The sequence below is a fragment of the Chanodichthys erythropterus genome, chromosome 14, assembly GCF_024489055.1.
Source record: "Chanodichthys erythropterus isolate Z2021 chromosome 14, ASM2448905v1, whole genome shotgun sequence".
In the NCBI taxonomy this organism is placed as follows: Eukaryota; Metazoa; Chordata; class Actinopteri; order Cypriniformes; family Xenocyprididae; genus Chanodichthys; species Chanodichthys erythropterus.
In genome coordinates this window covers 10,704,650-10,719,547 of record NC_090234.1, presented here as the reverse complement: position 1 = coordinate 10,719,547, position 14,898 = coordinate 10,704,650, and the positions used below count along the sequence as shown (strand labels likewise).

General features: G+C 37.4%; 1 protein-coding gene across 1 annotated transcript in view; it reads left to right on the top strand.

The window, feature by feature from the left end:
- LOC137035699 (prostaglandin F2 receptor negative regulator-like) overlaps positions 1-14,639 on the top strand; it is a 43,665-nt gene extending 29,026 nt beyond the window's left edge. The window contains exons 7-8 of the mRNA XM_067409231.1: positions 10,348-10,650; positions 13,008-14,639. Coding sequence (XP_067265332.1) covers positions 10,348-10,650; positions 13,008-13,174 — 470 coding nt within the window. The 3' untranslated portion in view covers positions 13,175-14,639. The remainder of the gene's footprint in view (positions 1-10,347; positions 10,651-13,007) is intronic.
- Positions 14,640-14,898: the final 259 nt, after the last annotated feature.

Genomic DNA, 14,898 nt, shown 5'->3' with positions numbered 1-14,898 from the left:
TTGGCATGTTTTAATATCAATATTCAGGTTGAACCTTTTGAATTAAGTCATCCATATTCAGTTTATTCATCAGCACCTCAGAAGTCACATGTTGTTGCTCATGGTTAGTGGGTGTGGTTTTTGCAGTTATTCACAGGTAATATTATAAACTAATACCTCAACTTTGCCCCCTGAGTCACATCCTGTATCACGTCTTTTCCTTTTGTTTCTGTTGTTTAATAGTTACTCATAAATACGGTATGCACAGTAATGTGGGGTAGTAAGTTGAAGTGTTTCTTTATAATGAGCTTTTAGCAGTCTTTTCAAAAGTGCTTAAACTTCACGCGTGAGACTGCCTTGGTCAACATAGCAAGCGTACTATTGAGAAGTCGGCATTTTAGCACACATTCTTGGTGAAAATCTGTGGAATCCATTTAAATGTGGTAAAATGGAACTCTCTTTTAAAAGTATTGCTCTTATTAGTAGCTGAAAATCTATAATAAACAAACCCACAAAGGGTGTATGAAGTGTAAAATGTCATGAATCCTGGGCCTTGTGGTAAACTGGTGCTTGCTTCAGATTTTGGTAGAATTGGAACATCTGTCATTTACACTCGGCATAATACACTAGTTGCAATTAGTCTTTTCCTCCCTATTGTGACGTATATCCCAAAGAAACGGCTTCTGGAAAGGGCAGGGCTTGATTTTGTCTGTGGGGAATTGATTGGATGGTTGAGGTTTGCTATTGGTGGATCTCGTGTGAGTGAGGTTGAGAAGAAAAGAGAAGAGATGTTAGAGAAGACAAGGAGAGTTATTTTGATTCAAGATTGAGGCACATGGATTTAAAAAAATAATGATGTGCACAGATAAATTATTCATAATAAATGTAGTAATTTCCATAAATTTAAAATTAGGATTTTATGGTGACTTTAAAGTTCTACACAACCTCTTGTTTATAAATTGTTTTAGCTTATTAATTATGATATCAACTTCAAAAAACTGTTTAGAAATATTTGTTCTGTTTAGAGCTGCACGATTGTGGATAAATTGAGAATCATAATTTTTGGTTTTTAAAACTGAATCACGATTCTCCCACAATTCTGAACAGACAACTAAAATAACTTACATAATTTACTAGAGGTTCAGACAAAATGTTAATTGCTGCAATGTTTAATGATTCTGAACAAATTATTTAATAAAAACTTCACCCTCATGTCGTTCCAAACCCGTAAGACCTCCGTTCATCTTCAGAACACAGTTTAAGATATTTTAGATTTAGTCCGAGAGCTTTCTGTCCCTCCATTGAACATGTATGTACGTTATACTGTCCATGTCCAGAAAGGTAATAAAAACATCATCAAAGTAGTCCATGTGACATCAGTGGGTTAGTTAGAAGTTTTTGAAGCATTGAAAATATATTTTGGTCCAAAAATAACAAAAACTACGATTTTATTCAGCATTGTCTTCTCTTCCGGAATCCTTTCCATTGAATCGATTCCATTGAATCGATTCCATTGAACTGATTCCATTGAACTGATTCCATTGAATCCTTTCATCTGTCGGCAGAAAGTCATAGTTTTTGTTATTTTTGGACCAAAATGTATTTTCGATGCTTTAAAAACTTCTAACTAACCCACTGATGTCACATGGACTACTTTGATGATGTTTTTATTATCTTTCTGGACATGGACAGTATAACGTACAAACATTTTCAATGGAGGGACAGAAAGCTCTCGGACTAAATCTAAAATATCTTAAACTGTGTTCAGAAGATGAACGGAGGTCTTATGGGTGTGGAACGACATGAGGGTGAGTCATTAATGACAAAATTTTCATTTTTGGGTGAACTAACCCTTTAAGGATTCAACTCATAAATTCTTCACTTTTTTATTGGATGAATCAGCGTTTTTTTTTTTTTTTTTTTTTTTTTGAACGAATCTCTTGAATGAACAAACACTTAAGTCACTTGTCGACACCTACTGGCATGACAATGTAATCGATACAATTATTATTAGAAGCATCAAGTTACTTTAAATAGGTGATTTGCTCTATTTTGATCACTATCATCGACATCATCAGTGTTTATATCCCAACTATAAACTTTTCTCCCAGTACTGTGAGAATATGAATATTGTAACACAGAAATAATGATACTGTGTGGTTAAAAACACTGCTTGTGAAGCTCTTTCATATCTATACTTGACAACTGCTCTCTCTGGATCAGCGGCAGCACCGACACCGATCTGAATGTTTGGCTGTGATTTTGTCAAAGGTTTAATCGTTGTTATTTAGGAATGAGATTGTGTCATTCCTTTTAACTATTAATCGTGCAGCTCTAGTTTTGTTTAAAATATGACTATTTTACAGTGTAATAAGTGTTTTCCTATAATTAGTGCAGAAAACACAAAAAGGGCCTACAAATAAAGATAACATGAAACCTAATACATCCACACCCAATGCAGAGTTTAGCTGTGAGTGTCAGGAAGTGACTGTGTTTTGTGATTGATTTGTGCCACGTCGTGCCTCATTTATTGTGGACCGACAAATTGCTTTTCGGTGGAAATTTGTCACGGCTCACATGGTTAGAACTTTCAAGCACTGCTGTTTCCTGTTGGATGTTTATGTGTTTAGTGATCCTAAACGTGTCGGGGAACATACAGACCTGCGGGCTGCTGTCGGTGCCATTGCCTGCTGTGATCGAATCAGTCAGAAATGTTGCACTCTTGTGGCTGAATGTTGGGTAACACTCATGTTCCTCCCTCATCAGTCTGTAGCCACAGGCAGGCACACACATGCTGCAGTCATAGATACATGTCAGCACAATGTTCACACTTCTCTTTTCACTGTACAGTGTAGAGAAATGAGAGATGTTTTTGTGCTGCTTTTATTGTTGGGATTCTGAAAAGATTGCCGCCCTGAAGGAAAAGGTTCTGTTTCTATTGTGTTTCTTTAAGTGTAATCCCCACGGAGACTCTACAGTGCGTCTCTCAGGATTTGTGTTTTTAAAGTGTAGCTCAGTCATCTTTTACTCACCTGTATGTCATCCCAATCCTGTCTTATTTTCTGTAGAAATAGTCCACACAACTCATGCACTATATTCCAAGGCTTGTGAAGCCACACAATATGTAAAGGGTTAGTTCACCCAAAAATGAAATTTCTGTCATTAATTACTCACCCTCATGTCGTTTCACACCCGTAAGACTTTCATTCATCTTCTGAACACAAATTAAGATATTTTAGTTGAAATCCGATGGCTCCGTGAGGCCTCCATAGCCAGCAATGACACTTCCTCTCTCAAGATCCATTAATGTACTAAAATCATATTTAAATCAGTTCATGTGAGTACAGTGGTTCAATATTAATATTATAAAGCCACAAGAATATTTTTGGTGCACCAAAAAAAAATTATTTAGTGATGGCCGATTTCAAAACACTGCTTCATGAAGCATCGGATCATAAATGAATCAGTGTGTCAAATCATGATTCGGATCGTGGGTCAAACCGCCAAACGGCTGAAATCACGTGACTTAGGCGCTCCGAACAGCTGATTCGACACACTGATTCATTTGTGCTCCGAATCTTCCTGAAGCAGTGTTTTGAAATCGGCCATCACTATATAAGTTGTTATTTAGTTTTTTTGGCGCACCAAAAATATTCTTGTCGCTTTATAATATTAATATTGAACCACTGTACTCACATGAACTGATTTAAATATGATTTTAGTACATTAATGGATCTTGAGAGAGGAAGTGTCATTGCTGGCTATGGAGGCCTCACGGAGCCATCGGATTTCAACTAAAATATCTTAATTTGTGTTCCGAAGATCAACGAAGGTCTTACGGGTGTGGAACAACATGAGGGTGAGTAATTAATGACAGAATTTTCATTTTTGGGTGAACTAGCCATTTAAAGCAAATTAAAGGGATAGTCCACCCAAAAATAAAATTCTGTTATCATTTTCTCACCCTCATTGAACAGCATTGAAACACAGTGACTTCCATTGTGTGGACAAAAAACAGACTTTTGTCAATATATCTTCATGTTCCACAAAAGAAATAAAGAAGTCCCGTTCACACCAAGAATGAGAACTATAATGATAACAATATCTGCGTCCACACCATAATATCGCTCTGTTGATTATAAGCAAGTGCTGAGGATTTGTCGTCTGCTGCATAAAAGCATTCTGAGCCGAGGTGCAAGTATATTTAAAGGGATAGTGCACCCAAAAATGAAAATTACTCCATGATTTACTCATGCTCAATCCATTTTGAGCATTTGAGTGCGCAGTTAAAAACTAGCCTAGAGTGCCATCTGCTGTTAAAACTAAGCTCAGAGTAGATTTGAGAGAGAAAATATCAGGATCGATCCAGATTCATCGTATCGCTACTCGAGAATCGAGAATCGCTGTATAGTCCCAGCTCTAGTGCTTATGTAATAATGCTGAACCTACCCCTAAACCTAACCTTAACCCCTGTATTTGGAGTTTGTTGGAGTACCTGTTGGAGTTTGAGTTTCTTGCCGCTGTCGCCTTTGGCTTGCTTAGTTGGGGACACTTGACATTTGATATTCAACATTGCTGTGATCTGCCTGCATTGACACTATTCTTTAAGAGCTGCTGTGCAGCCAAAATTATATACCAGTTATCAATGTAAAGCTGCTTTGACACAATCTGCATTGTAAAAAGCGCTATATAAATAAAGGTGACTTGACTTGACTTCATTACCCAATATTTTCTTAGGTAAGTACATGTAAAATAAAGTGCAGTCATCATCATTATAGCTGTGGTGTGGACTCCGCTATTGTTTTATATTTAGAACGATTTTCAGAACTATATCTTTTTCGTCATCTTTATAGTTATCATTCTTGGTGTGAACAGCTTTAATTTTGTTACATTAAATGATGACAAATTTCATTTTTGTTTGAACTATCCCTCCAGAGCTGCATGATGATTACTTTTGTCTTCCACCCAAAAAGTACAAAATAATAAAATACAAGTTAGGAACGACATGTTCAGCTAAGTCTGGTTGAACTATTCCTCTACAGCATTGTAGTGTGAAATCACATTGCAGTGTTTAATTTTTAATTAAACTCATAAATCTTAATGCCTGCCCTGCTTGTTCTTGCGCACAGGCTGAGTAACGTACTCAAGTAATGTATCCAAGAACATGAGCTTCAGCTGAAGGGAAGCGGAGGGCCGGGAGATGAAAGGACCCGTGAGTACAATCTCAACCCAAAACTGCGAGTCAAGAGCTGCTCATGAGTTCTGAGAGGGCTTCTTCTTTTATTCCGGGCTCGATTAGAGCAGAAAGAACATCGTTTTAAGGCTAATTTTGGCCTAGTTATTGTTCACAGTGGTTGAGAATAAGGACAGTGCTGCTCCCTCAGGCTCCATATGACCTTGAGGTTCAGAGAAAAAGCCTGTGCAGAAGAACAGCATCAGTCCTACACAAACTATGGAGGCAATAAAGAAAACGGTTTTACTTTGAAAATGTTTTTTTTTTTTTTTTTTATGTTTCGTGGCTGTGAAAATCTCTTTTCAAAATCTCTTTTCACAGCGGAAGTGTTTGAGGTGTGGCAAATACCCCCTAATAGTCATTTTGTGTAATCTGTGTACACTAATAAAGCAGTGATGCTTAAAATGCGACCCACGTCTGACCCGTCACTGCAATCCGCATTAGATGCTGTCTTGAGGCAGTAAAGTTCAGTCATTAATCATTACAGATGGCATGAATGTAGAAAAGGCACAGTTATCCAGTGAATGTAGGGAACAGTCAACTCGGCCTTTATGAGTGTCATTTGCCCACCCTCGGGCTCCGGAAGCGAGCGCTAGTTCGGACATGTCATTCCTCATCCACTGATGATCATAACATATATACTGTATATATATAGTAATGACGATGCAGTGCCAAAGGCTTTCCTTAATTTCCCAACTAGCGTCGTCATGGTTGGAATGAATCATAACTCTAATATGGAGATTGATTTGTGAAGTAATCGATTACTGTATTAACGAGAGCAGGACTTGGCAATATAGCAGCAAAAAAAATTATCTTAACATGCTTGTGTGTGTGCGGATACATTTTTGAAAACAATTAATACTTTTATTTGGCAGTGTTTTAAACAGTAGTGTGTGTATGTTTACGTGTGTGTGTGTGCAGTGTTTAACAAATTTATTAGAGCACCACCCAAAGTAAGGTCTGTGCCACAGCTGCCCTAAACTAACAGTATTGGTGATTATCAAAATCATTTGTGTCTTTCTGTAATGGTCAGTCCACAGCAGTATGTGTAAGCTCTTCAGTCACAGTAGAGTTTCTAAAGCTAAAATATAATTATTGTTGGGATTTATTGGATTCAAAGATGGATCGCACAAAAGTTTTATCAAAAGCAAGTCTTTGGGAACAACTGGAAACTATAACTATAACTATGTATATATATATATAATATACACAGTCCAAAAGTTTAGAACCACTAAGATTTTTAATGTTTTTAAAAGAAGTTTCGTCTGCTCACCAAGGCTACATTTATTTAATTAAAAATACACTAAAAAACTGTAATATTGTGAAATATTATTACAATTTAAAATAACTGTTTTCTATTTGAATATATTTGACAAAGTAATTTATTCCTGTGATCAAAGCTGAATTTTCAGCATCATTAATCCAGTCTTCAGTGTCACATGATCCTTCAGAAATCATTCTAATATGCTGATCTGATGCTCAAGAAACATTTAATGTGTACAATTGTACAAAATATTTGTGTGCAATATTTTTTTCAGGATTATTTGATGAATATAAAGTTCAAAAGAACAGTGTTTATCTGAAATCTAATCCTTTGTAACATTATAAATGTCTTTACTGCCACTTTTGATTGATTTAATGCATCCTTGCTGAATAAAAGTATTCATTTCTTTAATTTCTTTTCAAAAAATAAAAATAAAAATTCGTACTGACCCCAAACTTTTGAACGGTAGTGTATAATGCTACAGAAGCTTTGTATTTCAGATAAATGCTGTTCTTTTGAACTTTCTATTCATCAAGGAATCCTGAAAAAAACAACTGTTTTCAACATTGAAAATAGTCATAGATGTTTATTGAGCAGCAGATCAGCATATTAGAATGATTTCTGAAGGATCATGTGACACTGAAGACTGGATTAATGATGCTGAAAATTCAGCTTTGATCACAGGAATAAATTACTTTGTCAAATATATTCAAATAGAAAACAGTTATTTTAAATTGTTTCACAATATTACTGTTTTTTTACTGTATTTTTAATTAAATAAATGTAGCCTTGGTGAGCAGATGAAACTTCTTTTAAAAACATTAAAAATCTTAGTGGTTCCAAACTTTTGGACTGTACTATATAACCACTAAAACAACGTCCTTTGTTTACAAAAGTCCCTTTGCATTTATAATCACTCGTAATGTTTGCTGCCATCTAATGGCGCATTCATGTAACTTTCACACAATCCATATTAAGCACTAATGGACCCTTTCTCAATAACAAATACAACAAATTATTTATATAAAATAATATTTATAAATCAACAATATTTAAATTAACAACAATAGCCATTATGAATGATAGGAAATAAACAATTGTACAATTCAGTCAAACATACAAAAGCAGTGCTCTACAGGATGAGAGTTACATATAGCCTTCATATTAAATTATTAAATTCAATTTGCTCAGGAACAAGTAATAGATGAATAAGAACAAAGACTGCCTGTTTTATGTACCCAAAAGGAATTATATCTCATGTTTAACCACTATAACACACAGCAGCAAATCCCTGAAGCACTGGCCGAGATGAAGCTGTTCTCGGCGGGTACTCGAGCACCGAACGGCTGCTGACGGCCTGGAGCTCATATCTAAAACGTCTAAACGAAAACGTCTAAACAAATTGTAAAATAGATGCTATTAAATATGAGTCACATATTTCATTCTCACCTAAAAAACTCTTAAAACTACAGTTCGTGGTACAACAAGTGTAGTAGTTGTAAAAAATAAACAGTGGATTTGCTCGACCGCCATGACAGTTGCTTAAAGCGGAGTGATACAAACGGTGAAAAGGTAAAAGAGTGCCGTTATCACTAGAATATCGCACGACTCTCAGCCAATCAGATTCAATAACCGGAAAGAATTGTTTTATAAATAAATATATACTAGGGTGGGCGATATGGCCAAAATTTATATCACGATATAATTCTAAATTTCGGTCGATACGATATAATTCCGATATCGATATGAACTATATAATAGCCTCAGAAAAACTGCCAAGAACGGCCACAATGGATGTCTGTACCGCACCGAAACCGTGACCCTAAAAATAGGACTACTGTCAAATAAAAATAAAGAAAATAAGAACAAACAATCAAACTACAAGAAACATCACAAATAAGTACAATAAAGCAAATATTCAAATAAAATAAACAGTGCTTTTCAGGTTTTTCAGGTATGTAACAGTAGTTTTCAGGTACAGAAAATGGATAAAGTAATCAAATATAAAATAACACTGCATATTATCTTTACTGTATATAAGATGAATCATTATTGAAGTTACAAAAACTATTTAGTCAAGATCAGTGAGTGATTTCTTTGTTATTTGATTTAACATTAAAAACAGGCAGCAGGAATAGTTTTTTTTTCCCTTTAAGACAACCAGTACATATACTGTTACACATGCGCTGTCTTTCTCGACTGTTATACGTTCACTTAAGACATAACTGACTATGTTTGCTAGGATACTCGACAAGACGGGCATGTTGACATCATTTTTTGTATGAATGTGGCCGTCGAAGCGCAAGACTTGAAAGAGAACTCAGTATTTGCGCGCTGTCTGAAATAAGCGTGTGCGCGCTTCGGATGAGCGCACACAAATCTTCTCATAGCGCGTGCGAGTTCTCTCTCTTTCGCGTCTTGTTCTTGAAGGTTTAAATCAGCAAGGCTTAACTGAGTTTAGTTTAAACACAGATAGCAATGTGTGCTGTTCAGGTCTCACCTGCGTTCGCGCGCTATCAACACCCGGGTGATGAAGGCGTAAATGACTGGACATTAGAGCATACGGCACTAACGTTAGCTGTTAACATTTTACAAAGGGTGACTGTTTTGTCCACGCTTTTTGATTATCGTTGTTGTAACGTTTTGCGCATCCATCGACTGATACATACATTATCTGAACTCTGTCTGTTTTCCACGTTGCTATTTTAAACAAACCATATTAACCAATAGATACGCTGATGGCAGCGTGTCTCTGTGGTGTACGTCATCACGCAAATAGCCAATCTTGTTCTGCTCTTTCTAACCGCTGCGCCTCAAGTCAGTGAGAAATGCTGTAATGTATATCGAAATACCGGAAATGTGTTTAAAAATCATATCACCGTTATCGAAAAGAATTATATCGCGATATATATTGATATTGAATTATTGTCCAGCCCTAATATATACACAATTTGTTGAAATTATGGTTCCTTTGAAAACACTGAAGCCAGTTTCAGACACAATCAGTATCAAGATATTGAAAAAAATGTCACTGTAAGAATCATAAGTTGTCTGCAGCTCCCATGGGATTTTTCTAGTTATTAGCTTGGTTTTGACTCTAGTATCAGAATGCTGTGGTGAGCTTGAGCCGCGCTCGTGGTTGTCAGTTTCTGATTACCCAATGGCCTTCATTGAGATTCCACACATAGCAGCGGGACGGCGTGTAGAGGCCTGTTTGTATCTCCTGCCTCACTCCGGATCATCAGGGAGTGTTTCTGCTTCCTCAATGGAGCTGTAATGCTATTGAACCACTTGAAAGACACCATTTAACTTTGTTTCCTTTCCATACACTACTTGAATACACTTGTGGTTGTGGCGCATATACATGTATAATCTGCAGCACCGCCACGGCTGTTTGGAGTGCTGAAGCAGAACGCTTTTGAACGCATTCGCACAGTTACACCACCGCTCAAGTTAGGAGTAATCATGAAATGTATTTATTTTTATTTTGGTTGCTTTTGAAACAAGTCTCTTCTGCTCACAAAGGCTGCATTTATTTGATCAAAGATACTCTAAAACATTAATATTATGAAATATGGTTATTATTTAAAACTGTTTTCCATGTGAATGCATAGTAAACTGTAATTTATTCCTGTGAATGCAAAATAATTACTCCAGTCTTCAGTGTCACATAATCCTTCAGAAATCATTGTAATATGATGATTTGCTTGAGACATACTTCTGAGTAAAACAGGATATTAAATGACAAGTCTTGTAGAGCAACACTTGATCACACCGGAGGGTGTTACAGATCAGAATGGTGTGATGGCAGGTGTTTAAATGTCATTTTTTCCATGTTGACATCAATGGTTTTACCCTGTCTGTCCCACAGGTGACATGGCGTTTGACGTTCGCTGGTTCCGGAGTGCAGCATGGGCTGTGGATAACGGAGGAGTCCCGCCTCTCATCAGCATGGACCACTGGGGGGTGGTGAAGAAGAGCGGCTCCAATGACAGCTGCCTCGAGCGCACCGACTGGCACACGTTTGTCCTCAGCTTGCACAGCGTTCAGGATAGAGATGTGGGAGAATACTACTGTAGCGCCACACCCTGGCTCCTGTCCCCTGCTACTGGAGCCTGGAGCAGGGAGAAGGACCTCACCTCTGCTTCATCATTCCTCTCCGTCCAAATGCAATGTAAGGATCCTGATGGTTGTGTCTGGGAATGGGCATTGTTAAAGGGGTCATAGAATGATTTTCAGATTCTGGAGGTTAGTTTATGAAGATTTTGCATCAAAAAAGGTGTAAAAATGATCATTTTCCATCCTTGTTTTCTCTCAGTCACAAACACTTAATCACGGTTACCGCTTTCAGAAACGACTGTAAACGCCCACTGCTGTGCTCCCTCTCAGCACGTCATCCGTGTTTTGATATTCGAATTGGCCAGCGCTGTAATAGAGCTATATATGTTTGAGCCAAACTAAAATGGACCAATGCAACAATTGTTCAAAGTACTTGACACTGTTGTAACTTTCAATACAAGATATTTAGGAAAAAATGGCAGCATGTTGGTAATAATTAAGAAAAGAGTTATGAAATGAGACAAAAACATTCTCATTCAATTGCTCAGGCACGTCGTTAAAAAATAAACTTCAGTCGTGCATTTCTTATAATCTGATCTTTTGGAAGGGCAGGCACAGTTTTTGGAGGTGCACTTTGTCTACATCAGGGACAGAACCGCTTCAGACGGTCTTATCTTACTCTACATCTCATCCTCACAGCACTATTACTCTTGTGATGATGGACAGACATGAGTTATTAAGAACACACCTGCTTTATTGGCATGTTAAAGGAAAACTGTAATGTCATGAATGGGGTGATTTCAGATCCTGGTGTTTCAGAGGGTTGGAAAACAAGAACTCATATTTTAAACTAGGTAGTGAGCTTTGAGGTAAAAAAAACTTGCAGTGTGTTTTATTATAGACTAACCTCTTGCATGGGCCATTCTACAGAATTGGTGCAAACTGATGTCCCACAACCAAAAACACATTTAACATGCATTGAAGTATTCAAATTTTAGATTTTACTAGATCCTTTCTATTATCTATTGATTCCCACAATAATATTTAAAATATCAGTAATCTTAATATATATAAAATAATCATTTATTGGGTACTTTAAATTGGGAGGTGGCTGTCCTGAACCCTAACTCCCTGAATTTCAACTTTAATTTTTTTAAGTGAAGTTAAAAATATATATTTATTTTATAAATCATGAAACTTTATGTAAAAACACATTCCTGGAGCGCATTTTGCATGTCTCCTTTGTCTGACACATATTTCAGGTCTTTGAGTCTCGACTAAAGAGCTGCTGATCTGAATCAGGTGTGTTTGATACATGCAGCGTTGGGGAGGCTCCAGAGATGTGTTTGGGAACCACTGTTTTAGTCCATTGGCTGAGTCTGATTTTAACCACACCTCTTCATTTTTGATCAGGAAATATTCCTGTGTCCCTCCATCATGTAGCCTCTTTTTCATAGTAGATCATTCTGAGTTAAATGTGTTCAAAAGCATTTAACTTTGACAGCATATCTAACTTTATACATGCTATGCAAAACTTTTTGGAGACGATCGCTGGAAAGGGTAAAAAACTAAAAAACATGTGTAAAAAATACACATGTGACCCTGATGTACTTCAAGTTAAAGAATGAACTAATGTGTCATCATTTTGAACATCATCAGATGATGTTAATCGACAGTCTTGTTAAAGTCATCAGTTTGCATAATTTCAACCTATTTTTTTAAGAATACTGATATTTTTATTTATTATAGCCTACTTATATTTATTATAATTACATTTGATTTTTTATGTATAATAGGCTGATAATACTAATTATTAATATTAATAGTTTTTATTAATTTAAAAAGTACTTCTGGCATACAATTAAATTGAAGCTATGGTGTTTTTTATTTGTCATGTCTGATTTAGATCTGTGTCCTAAACTGAGACGTTTAAAGGTAAAGTATATTGTTTGTGTGACACTAGCGGCCCCTAGTGGACCTACAAAAATACAGCATATGTTGCAAACGCACTTTTCGCATGTGGTGCGTCCATCGGCTCAAACATCACAAAAGCTCCAACATATTAGAAATGCTATTTGCAATGAGCAAGCAAATGAGTAAACTAACAATGTCTAGAGAGAATGTGCTATAAACCCATTCAACGTAACTGCATACACTGAACTTTGTTTATGCTGTTTAAGGCAAGCGCCAGCTCCGGGGGCGGGGAGCACGAGAATTTAAAGGGGCCGCAGCCTGAATCGGCGCATATTTAATGATGCCCCAAAATAGGCAGTTAAAAAAATGAATAAAAAAAATCTATGGGGTATTTTGAGCTGAAACTTCACAGACACATTCAGGGACACCTTACACTTATATTACATCTTGTGAAAACATGTTCTACGGCACCTTTAATGATGAAGAATCGTGAACAACACATTTTCCCATATCTGGTGTGTTTGTGATTGACACTGATGATTGTTTGTTGTTCTGAAGTGTGGGAATCGTTGAAGATGCCGGTGGGATACGGTGTGGTCGCTGCTGTGATCGCTGCTCTCCTCTCAGTGCTGCTGGGGCTTGCTGTCGCCCACTGCTGTTTCTCCAGGAACCCCATGCACACGCCTCGCCCCCGAAACAAGCTTATGGACCTGGAGATGGATTAAAGCTGTCCACCTTCCTAGCGCTGTGACCCGACCCTGCCCAAAACCACTTCAACCAACTTTGGGACTGGACGTGGATATGCACATTGCTTAACACGAGATGGAGAACCTGTTTCTATGCACTCCGAGGATTGGGCCACTCCGACTGACAGCTCCATATTCCCACTGGGGAGCAATACACTTATTATTCTCAGGAATAAAGCACTGATGGCCCCATCCAATTATTTTTTTCCCCCTTGTAATTTGTAATGCATCCCTGACTGCTGATTGGATGAAAGCATGAGAGTACAAACTTGTGACTGCACTATGGCCAAACCAGCAATATTAGAGTTTGTACAGTTGATGACGGTTATTTTATTATAGCAATTAATAGGAAGGACTCTAATGAATGAGCCAAGAGCCTGTCAGTTATGATTGTGGCAGAGACTCCAGTTTTAGCCTGACCTTTTAAACCGCTGCAGTCCCAGAGGCTTTGTTTGTCACGTCCGCTGTGACCCTCGCCCTGCCCGCCTGTCAGAGTTATGAACCTAAAATCCCTGACCTTTCCTCTCTGCAGAAATCCTTAGCGTTGATCCACAGGCTAAAGGAAAAGGATGGGTGATGGATGGGTGCTTCAAGACTGCACTGGATCTGCTGGGATCCAGAAGCGAGCACTCGAGGGAACTGTCCCAACAGACTGTCAATCCGTGGCTTGGCTTCGAGCGGCCTGCCTTTAAAGAACGCTTGTCTGGCATTTCAAAAGCTCTGATAACTGATATCCACACTGTTGGCGTTAACTCTTCCCTCACTTTCTCTTTTCTGCCCACAAACATTGAAAAATATCAGTATCCAATCTCAGTTTCCCAAACTTGCATCTCTTCCTCTCATCAGAATCCATTCATTATGCTGATTCTCACACAGCTGACCTTCACTGACACGATTGTGGTGGATGTGGTCAGCAGAGTATTTTCGGAGAAGAGAAGCTGTTGGCATGTGCGAGAGTTTCCACTGTATCTCAGAGTGAGAGAGCTGTTCAGAGCCACATTTATAGACAAATGTTTTACTTTTATATACAGTAGTTCCTTTATGGATATTATTAAAATGTTTTGTTTTCTTTTTATTGTGAAATTTTATGCGCTTTAACCATTTTTTATTTTTTTTGGCTAAGAGGAAATATGTATTTTCTTTGTTGTTCAGTGACTGACTCACTCCAGGTCTCAATGGCAAACAGGCAAAAATGTATTTCTCAATAAAAAATGTACAACTCTGCGTTGGCTTGAGCTTTCTGTTTATCCCAAATCTGACGAGAATCCCCTGGGAAATGCCTCTGTCTCCCTTTTCAATTATTAATGAAGATTTGTTTTATATGCATAAAAATGCAGTCATGTCTCTTTCCTGATGACTGATGCTTTGTCATTTCATTTCAGTTGTACTTTCACTCTTCTCTCTGGTTATTTGTTCTCTGGTAGTATTTATTTCATTAAATTAATTAACCACAATGCTTTTTGTGACTCTGCATTTTTCAAGAACTGTATGTTCTGCAGTAAAACTAGAGATTTGAGTTTACATCTTGATTTCAAACCTATATGACTTTCCTCTGTCGAACACATAAGGAAATTTTTTGAAGAATCCTCATGCAGGATGAAGGATAAATTTCATACAGCACAAAGCCCACTATAAAAGATTACATTTTGTCTGTAAGTCTGTTGTTCGCCAATCATCTTCCTCGGGTCTGTTTGCAGGGAATG